Below are 22,725 nucleotides of genomic sequence, written 5' to 3'. Positions count from 1 at the left end.
TTGTCTGCGTTTTCTTAATGAAACGGCGATCATTATTCTATTTGTACAAGGAGATCTTATGCTGCAGTGCCTGTAAGGCTTTTGACATTGATGTGGAGACTGTGTTTCTTGTTGTGAATTGTAAAAAAAAAATATGATGATTACATTTTTGTTAGTGTTTTCAAGTCATCTGTGATCGTTACCAATGAAAATCAGAGTGGGTGAGATCGGCACAGGATTTAACGGAGCAAGTGATTGAAAAAGCGAACCTGGCCAAAGAAATGTATTGTGACAGTATCTGAAAGGGAAGATGTTGACAATGTTGACTTTCTGTGTGTGTAATACTTGCAGTACCTTGCCCAGGTGAATATTGTGTGGCAGCCGATGTGCGAGAACACCCAGGGGTGTTTTCTGTATAATTACTGTATCTGTAAGGGAATATTGATGTGTGTGTGTGTGTGTGTGTGTTACAGTACCTGGCCCAGGTGATGGTGTGGCAGTTGACATGCAAGAACACCTGTATAATGACTCTGTTGACTGTGTGTGTGTTACAGTACCTGGCCCAGGTGATAGTGTGGCAGTCAACATGTGAGAACACCAAGATCCCCACCAACATCGAGGAGCTGGAGGAGGCGCTGCAAGGTCACCAGGACCTCATCGAAAACATCAGTCAGACCTACGCTGAGGTGACTCATCTTCTCCATCTCATGTCTAAACATGTCTGCGCACACAAGCTTGTTGATTGAAGTGTCGCACTCACAGGCGACGATGTTCGGAAATAAGTCTGTCGCGTACACATATGATTAGTGCAAAAACTGAAGTTTTTATTGACTCTTTAAAATGACAATTACAGGCACTACATTAGACACATTTTTAGGAAATAACTCTGTTACGTTTGAATGAGTTGTGACAGAATGAATACTCTTGCTTTTAGTGAGTCAAACTTTTCTAGCGAGGGGTGTGTCTGAAACATGTGGACAAGGAGCGTGTGTAGAAAGCTTGCCTCACTAAAAGCAAGAGTATTCACTCTTTCACAACCCATACTAACCAAACAGTGTTATCTCCTGAATCTGTCTTTTGTATTGTCTGTAAGTGTCATTTTAAAGAGTCGATGAAAATTGGATCATTCAAATGTGAATTATTCACATGCATATCACTGGTGAGAGGATAAATACGTACTGTGAGGTGATGGCGAAGCCTTGCTGAACACACTTTTGTCTTAAAGTATTTGATGATTTGAAAGAAAACATTGACTTATTTGTCCATATATTTCTTAAAAGTCTGTCCTGCATTATTGGAGCAATTTGAGTGAAGGTGTTTGTTTTGTGTTCAGGTGTGTTGTGATGGCAAAGCATTACTAGACACATTGGAGCAATTTGAGTGAAGGTCTTTGTTTGGTAATGAGTACCAGACCCTATTCAGGGCCGGGGAAGGCAAAGGCAGCGAGGGAGAGATGGGCACCACCCTCATAAAGCTGGCCGGAGATTAGTTTTCTATCTCTTATTTCCCGCTTCCCTACGACCAAAAATGGCTGTGGGACTACCTTTACCTTCACCTTACCTTTGTTTTGTGTGCAGGTGTGTGGTGACGGCAAAGCGTTACTGGACACGCTGCAAACCCCAGTCAGTTCCAGCAGCGCCAACTCCATCACCGCCAAGGCAGACTACTCCGAGGCTGCTGGACACGTCTTGGATGTTGTGCATGAGGTGAGTCACCACACTTTTCTAACATTAAGGCCGTCCTTTGAGCTCGAAGTTTCCCCCGAAAAGTAGCGCATGGCTTCCTGAATGGCGGGGTAATTATGGTCATACACGTAAAAATCCACTTGTGCAAAAACATGAGTCAATGTGGGAGTTTCAGCCCATGAACAAAGAAGAAGAAGAGCCAAAAGTCGACTTTGCAAAGTCTTTTTACTAGAAAAGCGTAGCTACGGCGAAGTACTTTGTTTCCAACTTCACCGCAGGTTTTGACATGCGAAGCTTCGGCAAAATTGCGACTTTTTTGCTCTCTTTGTCAGTAGAATGCTGTTAGATTCAAGATGGACGAAGAAATCAGACTCAGTACCGAAAAGATGGATCTGTTTGTCGACTTTGGTTGACCCAAAGTACGAGAACTACCTACCCACTAGTAGCATTTCATACTGCGACGCTTTAACGTTTTGAATTTCTCAAAATCCTAGCAATCACGGGACAGGCCCAGACTGCTGACTGGCCAAAATGGAACAAAGAACTGTGTTACAATTGACATATATTATCATCACATACATAAATTACAATTTGTGACATAAAGTACTCAAATAGAAGCAAACATCGTGCTAGCGGGGACTACTCGCAGTCATGCATGTGCATTCGTGTATGCGCATTCTGGCTACAAGGCTCGAGACGCCACGGCAAGAAAAGATATTCTCTGCCCAGAGTGCTTTCCCTTTGACTTTGCCAAAGCTTTGCTCAAACGAGTGCAATTCAGGGCCGAATCTTTGTGCAGCGAACTTGGTGAAGTGGGGTTTGGGAATGCTTGGCACAGGAGAGCGGTAGACTTTGTGTGGTTAAAGCACTGTCCTTTAATATGACTTGCTTTATTTTCAGGTGTGCCATGAAATCTTTTCAATGTGACTTGCTTTATTTTTACACCCCCGGTATAGGGGTGTGTATAGGATTCGGTCGATGTGTTTGTTTGTTTGTTTGTTTGTGTGTGTGTTTGTGTTCGCATATAGATCTCAAGAATGAACGGACCGATCGTCACCAAACTTGGTTAACAGGTTCTATACATTCCTGAGACGGTCCTTACAAAAATTGGGACCAGTCAAACACACGGTTAGGGAGTTATTGGTGGATTAAGATTCTACAAGGACTTATAGAGGGACATATTAATGGTCAAAGGGAAATAACCTTCTCAGTTGGTGGCAGTGAGAATGGTAAGGACGGGGGTGTTTTTTCTACCTCGGAGGAATTTCTTGTTTGGTGTGCCATAAAGTCTTTTAATGTGACTTGCTTTATTTTTAGGTGTGATCTTTTCAATGTAACTTGCTTTATTTTTAGGTGTGCCATGAAATCTTTTTAATGTGACTTGCTTTATGTTCAGGTGTGCCATAACATTCGGTCAATGTTACCTGCTTTGTGTTCAGGTGCTGGCACACCAGAGACACCTGGAACACATCTGGCATACCAAGAAGGTCAAGTTGCACCAACGCCTGGGGCTCAGGCTCTTCCAGCAAGACGTCAAACAGGTGAGACCATTGCTCATTTTATCCAGCTTTCATTTTCTTGTTGGTTAAAAAAAAGAAGAAAAAAAGCGAACATTTTGACTTTTTACTTGCGCTGATGGTGACTACAGAATTCTTTTGTATTTTTAACATTTCTTGTTGTTTATTTACCAGATGTGTTAGATACTACTAAATGATATTTTAAGTAACTAAAGGGGGGAGGGGGGGGGTAAAGGAGGTAAAAGAGATGATATTGCATGCTCATTTTGGTAAGTGGACAGTAGTTTAGTCTTTCAGTTGTGGAAATTTAGTTATGACTGGTTTAAGTTACATGTATTTTCTATGTGTACAGGTCATTGACTGGTTGAACAACCACGGCGATGTGTTCCTGAAGAAGAATACGTCCATAGGAAAAACACTTCAGAGAGCTAAAGCTCTAAATAAGAGCCATGAACACTTCGAGTCTGTTGCAAGGGTAAGTTTTTAAGTAAATGTTAAAATGTATTATAAAACAAAACAAAAGAAAGAAGGAAGGCATTGTCACAGTAATGGTTGTCTAGTACAGTGTGCATGAATCCAATATGTCCTTCGCTTTGGGAGTTCTGTTCATGCATGGGTGTTATAAGTTGTGAAATATGAACTAATAAATAAGGTAGGAAAAACTAGCAGTTACGTCTACAATTACACAACCTGTCGTTGAATTCTCTTCCCCCGTTACTGGCAAAAACAGAACAAAACATGGCACCTTCTTCTCACATGATTGCACTTGAATGGATGCATATGTTTAACTGGTTCCTGCTACAGAAACTTATTTTTTGTCTTCTGTTGTGCTTTGTTTCCTTGTGACACCATTGCTTTTCTTGCTCACAAGTCACATGTTTTAGTTATGCACTTGACACACTTTTCTTCCGACTAGCAGCACGATAGAATGTTGATCAGTACACATTGACATAGCATGTGACAATGCAACACTCTTGATTGTGTTTTGTCATCAGAACCTTTTAACAAACAAAAAAAGCTGTGTGAAATTTGTTTTACTTTTTTGTACAGATTATGATTTGGCAAAACTTTTATATTTATCCTTGTTTTGTGTGAAATTAATGCATGACATTATCTGGCATGAACTTGAAATCAACAAGCTGTTCAAAGTGAAAATAAATTGCTTTCACCACCTATTCCCAACTCCCCAAACCACAGAGGGAAACAACCTCTTTTTTTCTGGTGTGAGGTTTCTGTGTGTGTTTTTTTCTCTCACTTTTCCCTCCCCCACATGTGGTTAAGTTGTATTGCACTAAGGTGTGATATTTAATGCCGCACTTGCAACCCGTGCGACTTCCAATGGCTCTCAACTGTTTTTTCTTCATCTTTGTGTCCTCTTACAGTTTTAATGAGCAGGGGTGTAATATATAACCAATAACATCTTGACTTGCAGTTGCAACCAAAAAATCTTTTTGAAGGTCAGGTTGGTTTGACCTTAACGTTGACAGATCCCCTTCCTCTCTTTTCCTTGTCCTGAGCCCCCCCTCCCCTTCTTGTTTATATCTAGCTCCTTCCCCATGTTCCTTCTTTCACTGGCTGTGCATACAGCACTCCCTGTTCTCTCCCCCCCCCCCCCCACACCCCCACTCCTTCCCCTTAGCTTATCTGCCTCAGTTTTTGCTGCTTGCCTTTTTCCTAACAGTTCCTTTAGTGCAACTCTGTGGAAACTGAGAAGGGACAAACGCACACTTGTGTAAGTGCTGCGTGGTTGTGAATGGGACTTTGCTGCCATGTGCACTTGTCGTAGAAATATGTCCTGAGCACTGGGAGTGGGACTACAACTCACATCAGCTTGGTTCTGTAAAATGTAAATGCTGCGCATCTGAAATCTCGCGGTGATAACTTACTTTTACTTATTTAAAAGAAAAAAGAAGATGTGTCTTTCAGAGTGATTGTGATGAAATGGAAGTCCGAGATAGAAATGGCATTGGTTCTGTTTGCCAGTGACAGTGCTGACATGTTGTGACAGTGAGAGTAAGTAACAAGTGTTGAGTTGTGTTTTTTTTTTCTTTCTTGACTCCTGTTACAATTCCATCATTGTTCTGTTCTCAGTTGAGTTGTACATTACCGGTCACTATGTACTGAGTGAGCTGAGAGGGTGCATTTCTTTGTATTTTACTGATGCTGTGCACAAAGATTTCATGGTTTAGGGTTGGTTTAAATGCCATATTGATTATTGTTGCTTTAATCTTGGTTTTCATGTTTGCGTTATTCTGTTGAATTTTGTGCAAATTGTTTTTATTGTACTATTTTGGGGGAGTCTGACCTTTCGTTAACTAAAGCTGTCTTAACAAAAATCGATTTCCTGACACAGTAACTACATATGGCAGCATTGGAAGTGTTTTGTTGTTGGGGGGGGGGGGGGGGTGGGGTTAGGGGAGGGAGGGGGGGTGGGTTGGGATGCTTAAGAGAGCAGGGCATGTATTTCTTCAGTTTTGACCAGAGAAGAAACCTCTTATTCAAAGATCGATTTACTGCTTCACTCGCCTTCAGTTTGACAATTTTTACTCAGAGTATTCACAGAAGGTTTGAATGTTTGGTTTTTCAGTTCAGATAGGCTGTAAATGTAATGAGATGTCACCAGTAATTAAGTTGAAGTGGAATATAAGAGAGAGCTTCTTGCATGTCAACCAATCACTTGCACCTCTTGTGGTCCCAGTCACTGGATTGGTCTGTGGTATTTGTGTGGCCTTTGGTCATCAAGTGTTCACTTAAATGTCTGCCCTCAAGAGGTTCTGAGAAATACCCACTTCTGATCGGCTTGACCAGCCTATTTTTACCTATCTGATGGCAGTTTAATGTGTCTTTTAACTTCCGGATGACTAGTAGGCTACATACAGTGAGAAACTGAAATATGTTGCTTTTACCCGCACTGATCTCGGCTGCTTGTTGCCAATATTTGAGGTCTTTCCAGATATTTTCTTGGAAGGCTTTTTTGAGTTGTTGAGGCCTTAAGTATAAGTCTTGTCTGAATGTATCTAGACATTTTGAAGAAGAAATATGTACAAGAGGCATGAAAAAGTCACATGGTAGGACAGACAGACAGACAGACAGCCAGACAGACAGACAGACAGACAGACAGATAGACAAACACTGACAGGTATAGGCAGGCAGGCAAGCAAGCAGACAGACAGACAGACAGACAGACAGACAAACACAGACAGACACAGACTTCATCACAACACACAGTTTAGCATACACTAGATGAAGTAGTTTTCTTGATGGGTTGCATGAATCCCTCGTCTTGCAGCATTTTAAACTGAAGGGAAAAGAGTGGTGGTGCAGGAAGTTCACTCCTAAAACAAAGTTGTGAAAGTGTAGCAAGTGTTTCACATCTGTGTTTTGTTTATGAATTGTTTTTGCTAATGCTGCGCCCAGTCGGTTTGGACAGATTTGTATCAAACAGCCCTCAGAACATGAAAGAACTCTGAAGAGAAAGACATATCGTATTACATTGCAGCCAAGCTTGAGTACAGTAATTATGATTACATGATAAGAACATAGTTTCATTTTGAATTTGCTGAAGATACATGTATATCACCATGAGTTTGAGGTGTGTGTTTTTTTTTAAATGTTTAAGAATGCTTGAAGTTGAACCCTTCATTCTTTTTTGTGTTACTTTACATGGGTGCAACTCTGCCGGCTACATGCCGGTTTTTGGTTTCATCGGCTGCCGATGTTTTTGTTCCAGGAGAAGTTTTTTTTGGCATTTTAAATACTAAAAAAGCTGGACCCCAACTTTTGCCGGTTTTTGGAATTTTCCAGGTTGCACCCATGTACTTTATCATAGGGGGAGGGAGGGAGTGTCAGTTTTCACAATACACATACGTCCCAGCAATTGTTAAAGCTTTGGTTTTAAGGATGTAAAAAACTGAGCAAATGAAACTACAGCAGTCCCTGCAATGTACGGCCCCGGCGTGAGCGGACACCTGACATGTACGGACACATTTGCTCGGCACGGAGTGTTTTTTTTTTATATTTGCCCCCCCTTAAACGGACACCTGCAAAACGTGGACGCGGACACTCATTTTCGGTCCCAACAGCAGGTCATACCTGCAATGTACGGACAGACCATCGTCAAATTTTTACCACAACACAATCGATAACAGAGCAGTCCGACTCTTGGTACAAAGATCACAGCCTCAATGGCGTGATGACAGTCACTGATAACTTGAGTGCACGTGTACCCATCAGGAGGGGGGGGTAGTTTTGGTCAGGAGTGGAGTACATGCGAAGATGCCAACATGAAACTGCACTGTGCTCTTTATTCTTGTCTGTTGGACGTAAACAACAGAAACCACAGTCGATGAAGGTCCTGAGCGAAAGAGAGTGAAAAACCGGCCACAGTTCTCAGCATCGTGTGTCTGTGTGTAACCTCTTTCATTGACAAGATACTCTTGTTTCCCCTCAGCCTTGACCAGTGAGTCGGTTGCCTAATCTGTGAACGCTAAGTTACGACACAGTCAACTGGTTTTGCTGAGTGAACAGTGCATCTGGCCTCTCTGGCCACAGCCCCAAACAGTACATGGCTGGAGGGAGTGAGAGAGAGGGAGGGGGGGTGGTGGAGGGGTAGCTGGCTAAACTCTGTGGGGTGTCCGGTGTCACTGCATGTCAGCAGGAAGAGCATTGGAGAGAAATAGAGAGGTGTACTCTTCCACACAATTTCCAAGCATCGGTTGTCACGGCTTGGGGTATAGGCATTAGTGAGGGAGAGTGGGAGCTGTGTTATGTACAGTGTATTTCCGACTGAAGAGTGAAAAGTCACTGCCATGCCACATGATCGGCATGCAGTCAATAAAGCCAGACAAGAAGAAAATAAATTATATGATTATGACATGCAGCTCTATCTGCTGCTATTTATTCAAACTGGTTTTCAAGCTTATTCTTGCAAAGCATCTGCACACGCTCCTCTGTGCTGTGTTTGTGTGGCTGCTTTCGTATGTCAGTGCATGGTGAGTGTGTTCACTGCCTTGAGGATTTATTTTATCTCTTCTTTTCAACACTTTTCATACAAATCATTTTTACAGAACGTTTAAAGAAGTATTAGTTTAATTATTGTTATTGTTTAGTAGCCACAAGAAGTGATTAGCATAGACTCAATCCTGTTGTTTGTGTGTCTCTGTGTGAGTGTATGGGGGAGGGGGTGGTGTGGTCACCCCTCCCGTGACCAGACACCTGCAATGTACGGACAGTTTTGCTATGGCCCAAGGGTGTCCGTTCATGAGAGGGACTGCTGTATTTGTATTTCCCTGGAATTTTGAGGACCTTACGGATGTGCACAAGTTTCTGGCAGTGTCAGACAAGCTGGCACAGAGGGGAGAATGCCACCCCCAAAAAATCTACAGCGAGGCGTTCTGTCCTTAGGTTTTTTTTGGAATAGTTTAGTTGAACGTTAAGTACTGTCCAGACCTGGGAACCCATACGATTTCGCCGTATTTTGTACGCATGATTGTCTAGAATACGATCAGTACGGTCAGTGGAAAAAAAAATACGACGAGAAAAATTCCTAGACTACTTTTCTTCACAAGCGCATCCTGAAGCCGATCCAATACTTTGACACATGTTTACAGTTTTTGTCAGAAAACATTGAAAGAAACATTTGTTTTAAATGTTTTGGTAAACTTAATAAACAGTGCGACAGGCGCATGTGAACCGTGTTTAAATCATGGATGTTCAAATGCTGTGTGGAGTACGCTAATTTTTCTGGAAATACACCAAGTTTGTTTGAGAATACTCCAAGTGCAAACAGGTGTTCCCAGGTCTGACTGTCTGTCCACTTCTAATTCTGATTTTCTTCATTCTCTCTCTCTGTCAACTCTTTCTCTATTTTATGATATTTGTTGGCTGAAGAAGACCTTCCTCAAAACTATTGTTGGCTCACGTAAGTGTAGCCTATGCGATCATAACTTTGTCTGTCTGTGCGGTTGTGCGTGTGTGTGTGTGTGTGTTTGTGCGTGCGTGTGTGTGTATGTCTGTGGTAGAAACTCTAACATTTGAAGACGTCACATTACATTGACGTCACATTATGACGTAAGAGGGTTAGACGTCACGCGAAGGAAGTACTGAAAGTCTCGGTCATTATTATTTTGAGCGCGCCGAGACTAGTTGGCAGTCGTGTCCTGTAAGTAGGCTACATGCAGACAGACAGATCTAGATCTAGTGTCTCGCTTTCTTGCACAGTTTCACCTATGCTCTTTCTGTGTGTGTGTGTGTGTGTGTGTGTGTGTGTGTGTGTGTATGTGTGTGTGTGTGTCCTGTAAGTAGGCTACATGCAGACAGACAGATCTAGATCTAGTGTCTCGCTTTCTTGCACAGTTTCACCTATGCTCTTTCTCTGTGTGTGTGTGTGTGTGTGTGTGTGTGTGTGTGTGTGTGTGTGTATGTGTGACGGAGTGATTGAGTTTGTGTTACTGTTTGTCGATTTCTTACGTGAGCCTTGATGGCTTCGCCTCTTTTTCTTTCTTCGTGTTGGTGTTTGTTTCTGGTGAGTACACTTTCATTGTTATCTCGTTTCCATAACCATTGTTCCGATGAGATCTTCAGATCATTTTCTGCAGCGGTTCTAGGACGTCTCTCCCATGTCTTATCTCTTATTTTCTATGATACTTGCAGAACACCATCACCAATGCGGACAAGCTGCTTGCGGCGGCTGACGAGCTGGCCCAGACGGGAGAATGCGACCCCAAGGAGATCTACGGGGAGGCCCACGAGCTGGAACAGCGTATGCACAACTTCCTGTCCGCACTGGAGAGACGGCGAGCTATCCTCAACATGACCGTCGCCTTCTACACACATGTACATGAGGTCAGTGGAATTTTTATTGTCAATAGCGCAGAACAGTTTTCAGATATTTTATGTCGACTTAAACCATTGCGTAAATCAACGTCGTGATGTCTTGAATTTGACTTGTCACCTTTTACACGCATGTACATGAGGTCAGTTCATATGTTTATTCTCAAAAGCGCAGAGCAGTTTTCAGATATTATATGTCGACTTAAACCATTGCGTAAATCAACCCAATGTCGTGATGTCCTGAATTTGGCTTGTCACCTTTCACACTCATGTACATGACAGACCTGTTTACACTACACATTGAGCGTAGTAAACTACGAATTTGAATAATATACTACGCAACTACGCAAGTCTGTTGTTTTCTACGCAAACGGTATTGTTTCGGCTACGCATATTATAATCCGTAATTTTCTTCATCTCCATTTTCCAATCCATGTTTTCGGCCAGCAGTCGTTTGCTGCGTGCAGCGCGTAAAGCGCCCGCGGGCGTTGCGTTGTAGCTTGTTAATGCCGAATAGGCTTCTCCAAGCGAATGCCGGGCACAACTGAACGCGTTACTGCCAAACCACGCGGGCGTTTCGACACAATGGCTAACGCAGAGCACACGAAAGTGAAGATGAGAACTGTGAAGAAAATTACTCCGAAAGGCCACCGACCAAAAAGAAAAAGACCAGCAATGCGCCGAACCAAGTCTTTCTGCCAAAATATCATCAGGACTACCCATGCCTTGTCTTTTCGCGGAAAGGAAAACATCATGCTCATTGCACTGTCTGCAATTCCCATTTTTCTGTCAGTCACTGTGGAAAGTTTGATTGTACCCGTCATGTGAATTGTAAATCCCACAAGGAAATGGACGAAGTGACTCAAGCGAAAGGCAAACCGAAACAAAAGAAAATGGATGGCTTTGTGAAAAAGGGTGCCGACAAGGAGGCAGAGGACAAGGCAAAAAAGACTTTTGAAAGGTCTGTCACCAAGGCGGAGGCCATGAGCTGTCACATCATTGCTGATGCGAATCTGCCGATCTCCACAGCTGAATAAATGCAAACTACATCAATACATGTGGTAAAAAGTAGCAATCATTGTTCTTGTTGTGATAGGTCGACGAGAAATTCTACACATTCAATTACAAAACTACACATTTGCCTCATTTTGCTCCCAGAAAATACACATGCAATGTTTTAGGGGTAAACAGGTCAGACATGAGGTCAGTCAGTGTGTTTATTCTCAAAAGCACAGAGCCGTTGTCAGATATTTTATGTAGATTTAAGTCAACGCGTAAATCAACCGAATGTTGTGATGTCCTGAATTTGACTGTCACCTTTTACACACAAGTCAGTGGACACGCTTATTCTCAAAAGCACACAGTGGTTTGTAGATACTCTCCGTCTCGATTAAGTCAAAACATTAACCAACACAGTGACACAAATGGGGGTAAATTTACAGAGGTTATGAATCGAAAATCTTAAATGGAGGGAGTCTTAAATTGGTGTCTTTAAAGGGGGGTTCCACTTTCTGTCCCAAGATAGGCCAATTGGTCCCAAGATGACGTAAAAACTGACCAGTCAGTCGGGTTCCACTGTATGATCCAAGTTGACCTTGTCTGTTGACCAGCTGACCAACTGGCTGGAGGACCTTCATGGAGAGCTGCAGAGCTCGGACATCGCAGACACAGTGGAGGGGGCCGAGCAGCTCCTGGCCCAGTTCAACCAGCAGCGACAGACAACGCTCGAGGCTGCCATAAACACTGTGGGCGAAGGGCAGGCCTTGCTCGAACAACTCAGGTAGGGGGAGAGATAGTGTGTGTGTGTGTGTTGGGGTTGGGGGGTGGAGCCAGGGGTAATGTCCCTGCAGTGACAAACCACACTGGAGGCTGCCATTAACACTTTGGGCGAGGGACAGGCCTTGATGAAACAACTCCGGTAGGCTTCCGGGCTGTATGAGGAATGTGGAGTTATTGTTTCAGGAAATGAAGTGGAAGATTTGGGGGTGGCAGACCTGGGAACCCATACGATTTTGCCGTATTTTGTACGCTTGATTGTCTAAAATACGATCAGTATGGATGGTGGAACAAAAATACGATCAACAAAATTCCTGGACTACTTTTCTTCACAAGCGCATCTCGAAACCGATCCAGTATTTTTGACGTTCGAATGCTGAGTGGAGTACACTCATTTTTCTGAAAATACGCCAAGTGTCTTTGAGAATGTTCCAAGTGCAAAACAGGGGTTCCCAGCTCTGGGGCGGATTAGGTGGAAAGTTGTGGCGTTTGTGTGTGCATGACTCATTTGATTTTATTTTGCAAACCTGGTGCATCTTGTTTGACTGTGCTATTGCTCCCAGTGTCAAATAGTAGTGAAAATATGTAGTCAGTGTTGTGTGTCTTAAGGCGATGACAGACGGGCAACACAAAACAATGTTTTCGACAAAAACTCCAACTCAAAACGTTGGTAAAACACATGTTTTTAAAGCGGGGGTGTCACACGCGAAACACACAGACTAGCGCGCTTCGTGTTTTCACAGAAATATCGGTCAGTGTCAGCTTGACACGTCCAACAACCGCGCTGTGTTCGGGGCTGGCAGCGCCCACTGATACAGACAGTGTCAGCTTGACACGTCCAACAACCGCGCTGTGTTCGGGCTGGCAGCGCCCACTGATACAGACAGTGTCAGCTTGACACGTCCAACAACCGCGCTGTGTTCGGGGCTGGCAGCGCCCACTGATACAGACAGTGTCAGCTTGACACGTCCAACAACCGCGCTGTGTTCGGGGCTGGCAGCGCCCACTGATACAGACAGTGTCAGCTTGACACGTCCAACAACCGCGCTGTGTTCGGGGCTGGCAGCGCCCACTGATACAGACAGTGTCAGCTTGACCCGTACAACTACCGCGCTTGTTCGGGTTTGTACAGAATACGGCCGGCAGCGCCCACTGATATTATTGCCTCTTGTCAAACGTTACAGGCTCCATATAGCTCTAGTAAGGATTCAGGGCTCCAGTACTACCCTGAATCGGTACCGCCTCTGGGTCGGCCATTTTTTTTCTCTCTTCGTGGTGCCGGAAACCGAGTCACGTGAGTTGATCGTCCGCGTTCATTGGCTGACTACCAAAACGTGTTTTGAGATTTTAGAGCATGCTGTAAAACCCAAAACACGATGCGAAAACACGAAACAGTGTTTTCCGAAACGCGTTGTGGGGGATGTCACCTGGGAAACACACGTTTTGTGTTTGTTTTGAAAGAAAACACTGTTTTGTGTTGTGCGTCTGACATGGCCTTAAGTTTTCATTTTCCCCTCTCTTCCTAATTTTTATTTTAATATTACTGATTTGCTTCTTGAGCTGTTATTGAAACTTACTCTTTACTTGTTTTTCTATTTTTTTTCTACGTGAAAGTTCAATAAGTTGCGTCAAGCGATATCAAAACATGTCAGTCTGTCGGCCTAAAACTGAAAGATCAACACTGAAAACCTGGAATCAGATCATCAGTGATAACTTGACTAAATGTTAAAAGAGATCTTTATACTATTTTGAAATACATTTCATTCTCTTACTCCCCCAGGGTGAATAGGGAAAATAAAACAGAAAGAGGAAGAAAACTGCAAAATTAAATTTGTAACTGGAAATACCAAGAGCATGAATGTGTAGGATGATGAGACTTAGCAAACTGAAACAAAGTGAGTAGGTACATTGTACTTAACATGTCTGTGGTATGCATACTACACAAGATGAATGTGGTCATAGACAGATGGCACAGTTACTTCAAAGTCACATTTTTATGATCGCTTCATGTGTGATTGGCATTTGAACAATTTCTGGAGGAAATCAGCTGACTAGCACAGATTTAACTGGGAAAGTACCACAGGTTTGAGTTTACGTCCTGTTCGATATAACTAGTCAGACCGAATTCCAAGCATACGTATACGATTCCTTAAGTGTCAGCCATCACGTACATAAAGTCAAACGATAGTTGACTAAGTGGGCTAGTTATGAGACAGATTGAGAGAAGGAAGCCGTCGCGATATAACCTTGAACGGTTGAAAACGACGTTAAACACCAAATAAAGAAAGAAAGAAAAAGAGAGAAGGAAGAGATTTATTACCAGGGAAAAATGATTGTTGTTTGTGCAATATCTCTTCGGTGTGAGCTGGTAAGTTGAAAATGTAACTGTGTACTGTGAGTAAATTTGTTTGGTCAACAGCTAAAAAAGAGAGGAAGATGTATTGTTTACATGAGTACTGTTACGAGCATTTAAGGAATTGGAGGGATAAGAATCACAGATTAAACAGACACCAAAAGAGAGAGATATCTTCTGCATGTACTGAGCAAATGATGAATCATATTAAGGAAACATGTTAAAGATATGCATTCCTTCTCATGTAAGCGAGGGTGTACACCATCATGGATCTGTCCAGTCTTTTACATGTGACAAGAGTATCCTTCCACTTGGACATTTACCAATACTCAGCTGTCTGACTGCGTTCCCACATCACAGTCAGAATTATTGTTGAATTCATTTTGTAGGTGACACTGTAAATCTGCAAAATTAAATCAGCAACAATAACACACGACAACAAAAATAAAATATTTTAACAATTTCCACTCTGCCCAGAAAGTAGCCAGGTTGTTGCTAATTGGTATGTGTTTAGGGGAGAGATGTTCTTATCCCATGTAAACACGCGGGGCTGAGATCTATGATGGTTGACATAACTGTTAAGGGAGAAGAATGAATGTTTCATCCCATTGACAATTAAATAGCAATTGTATCTGTCATTTAACATTTTTTTTATTTATTGTTGACTGCTTGTGTTTGTGTATGGTTACAAGTGGTCACAAAGCAGGGTTGAGAACATGTCGTATTTTGCAACACTGCTGATGGACTCATTCCACCCTTGAGTGATTGTTCCTGTGATAAGTTATCTAGGTTCTGAGACAAGCAGTTACAGTGGAACCTCCCTTTTTAGACCCTCCGATTTAATTCTTCCCAATTTTTAAGACCGTAACCTTTTTTTAAGATTTTCTGTTCATAACCTCTGCAAATGTATCCACAGGTAAGACTTAATTTCTGAGGGTTTTGGAGGTCTTTAAATGGGGGTTCCATTCTACCCTGTGCCCAGCCCTGAAAAAGCACTGATTCTGGCACTTGCCTGCTTCAGTAGTGTAATTGCTAGGATAATATGCATGATGCTATTTTCATGTTTTAATTGTTTGCATTTGTTTGGCTTCATTTTGTTTAATTTTGCCCTACATGTTCTAATAGCTATGCCTGGACCTTTCATGTTGTCAACCCTTGCCATGTCTATTTGTTTAGATATGTGAAAAAGCGTCGTTATTCAAAGTGAGTGCATTTTGGTTTTGAATTCAAATTTTTTGTACGTTTTGCTTGTCTTTCTTTCACTTCTTTGTTTTTATTTACATTTTCTTTTCTTTTTTCTGTTCTTTTTTGGTAAATTGGGTGACCTTATTGTGAGTTGTGTGTGTGTTTACAGAGCCGTTGCATGCTGTGTGTGGGCATATTGTTTCCCAGGTTGGTTCCACACGTATGAGTTTTATCAGCACAATTTGGGGGTTGTGCAAATGCTCTCACCCGCTTGTGCCAATTTACCCTGTGTATTTCCCTTATTAACAACAAAATAACAGCATTGCGAGAGTACCTCGGAGGGATAAAAATGTAGGTATTGTAAAAGGTGAAACAGTTGTCCTTTTAAACTGTGTTCTAATAATATTGTAATGTAAGTGGACAATTCAAGATTTAAGAGTTGCCTGAGGTGTGAGTAACCAAGCCCTCCTGACCTCTGTAGAAATAAACACACACTTCTGTTCAGATCTTGGAAACTCAAGATTGCTTGCAATACATCCATGAACAAAGATAAAGAGCAAATTATGCAATTCATATGAGGGAAGCACAACCCTTTAACATTACTTTTCTGTCAGAACATATTTCTTGTTCTTGACCTACAGACCTTTTTTTGAAACTTAAAAGTAATATGTGAAGCCAAATGTCTCTCAAGAAAAGGGAAAGAATAAAAAATAATAAACATTTATAATTATGGAGAGGCAACAGTTACAGCAGGGTTACTCCCCTTCAGCAAGAATGCTTAAAGACAGGCACCTAATAAAATTACTCAGTAATGTTTACATATCTTTAAAAAATAATGCTTCTGCCTTTTTTCCCTGCCATCAAAAATTCACTGAAGAATTATTGTCAGTGAAAGATACATGTAGGCATATTTGCACTTTATGTTGGATTCCTAATCTTTGAAGAATTGGGTATACTGTAATTTTAAATGGACTTGCATCATTGTGAGATTTGTCAATAAAGAGAATGAGAGACACACATTCCATCAGTGGTGACTGCTATCTTCCCATTTGTAACTCTGTAGTTGGGTGATAAACTAATAATGTACAGATTTTGTATGATACGTTTGCATGCGTTTTGCTGCTACAGCCTAACAGCTTCATTTTCCCGCAGTTTACTAACAGGCGCTAGAAGTGAGTTGTGTGTACATGTTATTTTCTACCATGCTGGTCTCGTTTGGGGCTTCCTCTGTTTCTTGATCTTTTGCAACAGCAAGAACAAAATTCTAACAGCAACAATGACTTTGTGTAAATTTCAGGACACGGAAGTGAGACCAGCATCGTAAAAAATGTACTTGAGATATAATTGGTGACAAGTTGAGAGATTTTTTTTTACTTCTGTACATATTTATATCTGTCTTCTTACTTTCTCACCCAGACACTCATTTTTCTGTGAAACAATTTTTGGTAAGGTTAAATATTTACCATGAATTTCATTCACACTTTTCACAGGAATTCCCCAAGATTTAATACAGAGATAGCTCAGGAAATGTTCCTTCTGACTTTTATTTGGCTAAATAGACACTGAGGTTTTCTAAATTATACGAGAACTGTAGCATGAGAGCTAAGCTGTCAGTCAGAATAGTGGCTGAATCCAGGGACACTGAGTAATACAGGTTTTGGTGTCTTGCTGTTTGACGGTAGAGTCATTAACCTTGATTCGTATTTCTTGCTCAACATATTCCCCTGCAGTGCCCAGTGATGTTTGCTTTTTACGCAAGGTTCGGGTTTATGACCTCAGTAAGACTAAGACATTACTGTGTGTCTGCCTCCGTCTGTCTGTCTGTCTGTCTGTCTGTCTGTCTGTCTGTCTGTCTGTCTGTCTGTCTGTCTGTCTGTCTGAGTGAATCCATGGTACAACACACTTAGCCATTACTGTTTCTTTTGTTAAGAGTTCTAAAACAAGAAAGGTTAGTTACTGAAACGTTTAATCATAGAAAAATATGAAACATTCATTGGTACAAGGGCCCAGAGGGCTTTAGATTGGAGGGACAAGCAAGCAACAATGAGATAATGCCAAGGAAAAGAATTTCACTCAGTTAAGCGTTGTCTCTTTGATTTGAGTGCAAGACGGCTAGAGTTACCGAGATGTCTGTCTTATTCCCTGTTAGAGTGTGTGTGTGTGTGTGTCTGTCTGTCTGTCTGTCTGTCTGTCTGTCTGTCTGTCTGTCTGTCTATCGGTCTATCGGTCTATCCACCCATGTAGTACTGACAGCGTAACAGGAATAGGAGGGTACTATTCTGTGCGATGTGGACAGTTAATTGTAGACTGCAGAGGAAGGGGAGTTCCACCCTTGTCTCCCTGTTCAATCAACCATAACACAGTCACCTCTAGTTCCACGTTCACAGGGATTGCTTCAGCAGACTTTAACCTGCTGCTTACCTGCTGTGTAGCTTAAATACTTCTTTTGTCTACACTACTGCTTTCCTTGCTGTATACTTCTGCTTGAGGGCGTCTTTTGACCTGGTCTTTGTTTCTAGACTATCAATGCAATATATTATATTTTTGAGGGCGCTCTTGGTTGGTTATTCCTAATATCTTTACTGTAAGTTTAGTACTGTATTCAAGTGCTGTATAATTTACTTCATGAAGATTTTGTATTGGATTACGTTTAGTTAATGTTATGTTTGCTTATGAAAATTGGTGTCTGTATTAGTCCTTCACCGACACTTAAACTCTCAAAGAATGTCTCTCAAAGAATGCGTTTAATCTCTGTGAGATAATTCTGAAAAAGCTGGTTAAGGAATAGGGTATATGATTGAATTACAAAGAATGCAGTTTGTTTTTTTCCCCCACAAGTAATATTGTTTTTTATTAAGTAAATTCTACTTCACTGCATTGGAAACTCTGAAAGGCATTTGAAAATTGAAAAGAGTAGGTGTGCAACTTTCATTCTGTGCTAAAAATACTAGAGGCATTTCAATGTAATATCTGAATCATAAACACCTTGTTTTAACCTCTATACAATTGGGGGAATAATTCAATAAAGCTAAAACTGAATCCATAATTCGTTGTTTAGGTAAAGTTGTCATCAGAAAAAAACCTTTTACAAGTTGCTGTGGAGTGATGTAATAAAAATATCTGAGACGTATTCACAGTTACAGTCTCCTAACATATTTAAATGATTTGCTTATTTCTGTATTACAACACACACACACACATGTTTTCAAAACAGCCACCTTCTCTAAAGAAGCCAAACAGGTTTGACTGCACAATGGGGTAGATCAACTCTTTTGGGCTCAGTGGAAAAGCACTGGCAATTGAAACCACTTAACATGTAAGCGATTTTGTGATAGCCCTTTCTTGCAGCGTTCTCTTTGGACAAGCCACAGTGGAGTTTAATTCTGCCCGTGCTTGTTGAAATCTATCAATGTGTACTGGAGGAAAACCGTCTTCAAAGAGCGAGACCGCTTGGGAGTGGCGAGTAGAGAGAACTTAAAGACACAATCCTTCTCTGTTGATTCACCTTGCTTCGTTTCTACTCAGTAAAACCTTATCCGTTCTTCTTCTGTGTCTTCTTTGTCTTTGTGGGCCACAGCTCCCTTGTATCGACTCAGACGTTTTTACGTGGACATTTACATGTATGCTCCTATTTTGGTACCCCGTCATTCAGGCAGCCATTCTGTTATTTAGTGGGCTATTTTGCCTTTTAAATGTGTAATTTACACACATTGAGAACTCAATTTTCTCTGTGTTGACAAAAAGCAGTTTCCGCGGTGGTCTGATCTATGGAAATAGTGTCTACCTTGTTAGATACCACAGAATCCAACACCTGAATAGCTGCAGGTCAGAATAGTTGAATATATTCCTCGTACAGCGTATTATCCCCCTTTTAAGACCTTGAAGAATCTTAGAAAATCAAGTCTTAAGTCAAGAAGGAGGGAGTCTTAAAATGGAGGTAAATTTACAGAGGTTATGAACAGAAGAACTGAGAAAGGTTAGGTCTTAAAAGTGGGAAAGTCTTAAATTGGGGGTCTTAAGAGTGGGGTTCCACTGTGGAGTCTTGTGCAGCTGTAAAAGCCAGGTCAGATCAGTGACCTAATACTTCACCTGTGCTGACACATTGTGCCGATAAGACTAGTATAAGCTATGGGATCTTTTTAAAAAAAAATTTTTAAAACATCGGAGTGGTTACGTGCCTATAGCCAAGCAGGCGTGACGCGTTATGACAAGGACAAATAGTTGAGGACACTTGGAGTGAAGTGTATTACACGCCTCACTGACCCCACATCTATCATGGCTGTAATACTAGTGTAGGCGACTGGGGTGTTAGGTGTGGTGTGGGGTCACTCTTTTTGATGGCGTAGTCGCCCGGTGTTTTGTTTAAACACAGTACAATGGAACCTCTCTTAATAAGACCTACAGAAATCGGAGAAAATCAGGTCTTGAAAAGGAGGGAGTCTTAAACTGGAGGTAGATTTACAGAGGTTATGAAGAGAAAATCGAAAAAATGAAAATCTTAAACAGGAGGAAGTCTTAAATAGGGGGTCTTAAAAGGGGGGGGTTCCGCTGTATCAACTAGGGCAGCTTTGTAGACCGGAAAGTTCACTGTACCCCAGTGCAATAGAGTCTGAGAGGACAAATAAATGTCATGTTAGATTGCCGAACACGAAACTCCCTGTGATTGCCTTGTGCTGTTTGTAGAAGGAATAGTGCAGTATTGTTTGCTGATACTTTTTTTTAATCTTTTTATTAAGTGTGATGTTTGCAGAAGACTTTGTCTGTAAATATCTGTAACCAATATTTGATTTCAAAGTATTAAAGAATACACAATAACAGCACACACTCTTCACAGCTCAACCCACCCTGAATAAACCAGGAAAATGCTTCTGTATTTGTAAAGTGGCACACCGTCTTTTGTAGTTTGTGAAGATGTGCCTAGCTGATAGTCTGCTATAATTTGCATCCATCTGCATACATTTAGAATCAGTTTTGAAAGATACGTCTCTTGGCATTTTTGCTCTCAGTGACAAATGTATAGACAATATTTAGGGTTTTTTGGAGAAAATTATGTGATGGATTATTACAAAACAACGTCTAAGCTAATTAGATCGTGGGGTTCAGATTATCTCAAGAATATACAGGATAATTTGTCACAGATAAGATAATGAGTTTCAGTTCTACAGTAGAATGTTTTGTGCAACAGATGATTAGATAATGGGGTTCAGATCATCTCAAGAATATGGTAACAAGACAATCTGTCACAGATAAGATGAATTCCAGATCTACAGTAGAATGTAAGGCAATGCAGCGTGAAGTGTTTGTACACACGGTCAGTGCACAGAGTGGGTGCAATGAGTTTGATACCCTCCCTCCCTCCCCTCTCATTCACTCCGCCCTACAGACATGCTGTGCAAACTCTTCATGCACCTTGTTATGCATGTGTACAGGGAACGTCAAAAGGGGAAATTAAAAAGAAAGAAGAAAGGAGTAGAGGTAGTGAGGGGCTGACTACACCTACACATTTTACTCACTGAAGTTAGAGAGAAAGTTATACAGCAGTGTTTGGAGTTCAGTACAGTGTTGATAATGTGTGGCCATAGAAAGGAGTGGGAATTATGGTCAGCCATGTGTGTCTGTATTGAATAAGTTAAGGACAAGGAGTACCTGTGTTGTGAAAAAAAGAAGGGCACGCTTTTACACCTGCACTTGGCCAGTTTGCTTTCCCCGATGTAGGTCAGACTTGCTGTTTGTGGGTGGTGATTAGTCCTAATCCTTAGGCTAATTGCCGCTGTGGACCGCTATTGATTCTTAGACCAAGGATGAGAATAGCATGAGCACTGCATGTGTGTCTCGACACAGACTTTCATTTTTCTTTTTTTCCTTTTTCTCCTCTCTGTCAGTCGGAGCACTTATCATGGGGAATTCAAAGCAAGAAGGAGTTTACGGCCTTTTCCCAGTGCGTTTTCGTGAAGTCAGTTCTGTTTTGCGCCTGTCACGGGGATTTTTAGTGTGTGCATTTAGATTAAGACATGTTTGCGGGTTCTGTGACATTGACAGATTGACTCGCTCAATCGCAGAAGTGACATATTTACTGTGTTGTCGTCTGGTGTTTGCTTTCTCCTTTCCTTGAGTTGTGCCCCCCTTGTTGCTGTTTGTGTACTGCCAGTCATTGACAAAAGTCTCATTCAGTGAATTTGAATTTTCACACAAACACCATGAATGTACAGTGAATCAAAGAGCATGAATGAATAGCCTCAGTCCCACATGATTAGATCATTTTCATGCTGTGATCAAACAAATCTGTTGTGGCTGGGCAGTTGCTACCACTACAAGGAAAGACAAGATACATTACTGAAATGGAATATGTGATGTTTATTGATCTGCAGTGTTTTGTGTTTCATTTTTAGCAGTGTAGAAAGTTTGTGTTGAGTCCACACCTGCCTGACTGCTTCTGTGATCGGCACGGTTTCGTTGAATTTGTGTGCATGGATCTGCATGCATTCTGTGAGCATGTAATGTCTGAGCTGCTTACCCCTGGGTATGATAACAAAATGTGACATACTTCAACACATAAACGAGTTCTTACCAAGTTGAAGTTTGTGTAGAATTTCATGATTGCAGAGAACAGGAATGAAGGGATATGAGATGTCAGCTCCCTAGATCGTGGGTATGATATCAAAATGTGACATACTTGTGCACGAATGGTACAGAAACAGAGTATTATTCTCTCAGTGGGTAACTAAAAGGATGTTAATCAAGGCCACTGGTAAAAGTGCGGTTATGTACTTCAGCAAGCATTAGAAATGACTGGAAGTTTACTCACTCTGTGTGTAACTTGAAGGTAAAACTGCAGTTATATACGTATGCAAGCATGGAAACTACTGGACATCAACTCACTCTGCGTGTACTGCATGCAGAGTGACCCCAAACATGGCACTGGTGGAACGATAACTTGACCGTCCCAGGAAAAGAACAATGAGCGAAGCTTGTGCACAGGATGATGATGAGATTGAATATGTGTACTGGGAAGATCCACTGGAATCTTTCTTCTGGAGACTTCGGCGCCGATACCACAACGCTTGGCTGCGTTACCACAGAATTGCGTTTTTCTGTCACCGCTCGGTGTGTCGTATTCGAAAAGTGCTGCTTCTGCTGATGGTGTTGTCACTGAAGATGGGGATGGTGTGTGTTGTGTGCGTGGCTGCTGTGCAGCCTCCTGCCGAACGATGTTACAGAAAGTGTGTCTGCTTTTTGCGCAGGGCTGTGTCTATGGAGTCGGAGAAGTCAGGCCCCAGTGGCGACTACAATCACATAGAAGGTAGGACTGTTGCTGTGTGTGTCTATGATGTCTGTGCTGTGTTTGTTTGTGTGTCTGTGGTGTAGGTGTGTGTCTGTGGTGTCTGTGTGTCTGTGTGTG

At 41.8% G+C, this 22,725-nt stretch overlaps 1 protein-coding gene and 1 long non-coding RNA gene across 3 annotated transcripts in view; one reads left to right on the top strand and one right to left on the bottom strand.

Moving 5' to 3' along the window:
- LOC138959910 (triple functional domain protein-like) overlaps nucleotides 1-22,725 on the top strand; it is a 243,912-nt gene that overhangs the window by 18,552 nt on the left and 202,635 nt on the right. For both annotated transcript variants that reach the window (XM_070331585.1, XM_070331586.1), the window contains exons 11-18: nucleotides 534-665; nucleotides 1,557-1,685; nucleotides 3,104-3,205; nucleotides 3,534-3,656; nucleotides 9,833-10,024; nucleotides 11,623-11,792; nucleotides 15,318-15,344; nucleotides 22,568-22,626. In XM_070331585.1, coding sequence (XP_070187686.1) covers nucleotides 534-665; nucleotides 1,557-1,685; nucleotides 3,104-3,205; nucleotides 3,534-3,656; nucleotides 9,833-10,024; nucleotides 11,623-11,792; nucleotides 15,318-15,344; nucleotides 22,568-22,626 — 934 coding nt within the window. The remainder of the gene's footprint in view (nucleotides 1-533; nucleotides 666-1,556; nucleotides 1,686-3,103; nucleotides 3,206-3,533; nucleotides 3,657-9,832; nucleotides 10,025-11,622; nucleotides 11,793-15,317; nucleotides 15,345-22,567; nucleotides 22,627-22,725) is intronic.
- Nucleotides 1-22,725, bottom strand: part of LOC138959914 (uncharacterized) — a 194,090-nt gene that overhangs the window by 25,538 nt on the left and 145,827 nt on the right. The gene's annotated exons all lie outside the window — the stretch shown is intronic.

The sequence above is a fragment of the Littorina saxatilis genome, linkage group LG2, assembly GCF_037325665.1.
Source record: "Littorina saxatilis isolate snail1 linkage group LG2, US_GU_Lsax_2.0, whole genome shotgun sequence".
Classification (NCBI taxonomy): Eukaryota; Metazoa; Mollusca; class Gastropoda; order Littorinimorpha; family Littorinidae; genus Littorina; species Littorina saxatilis.
This window is presented reverse-complemented; position numbering and strand designations above follow the sequence as displayed.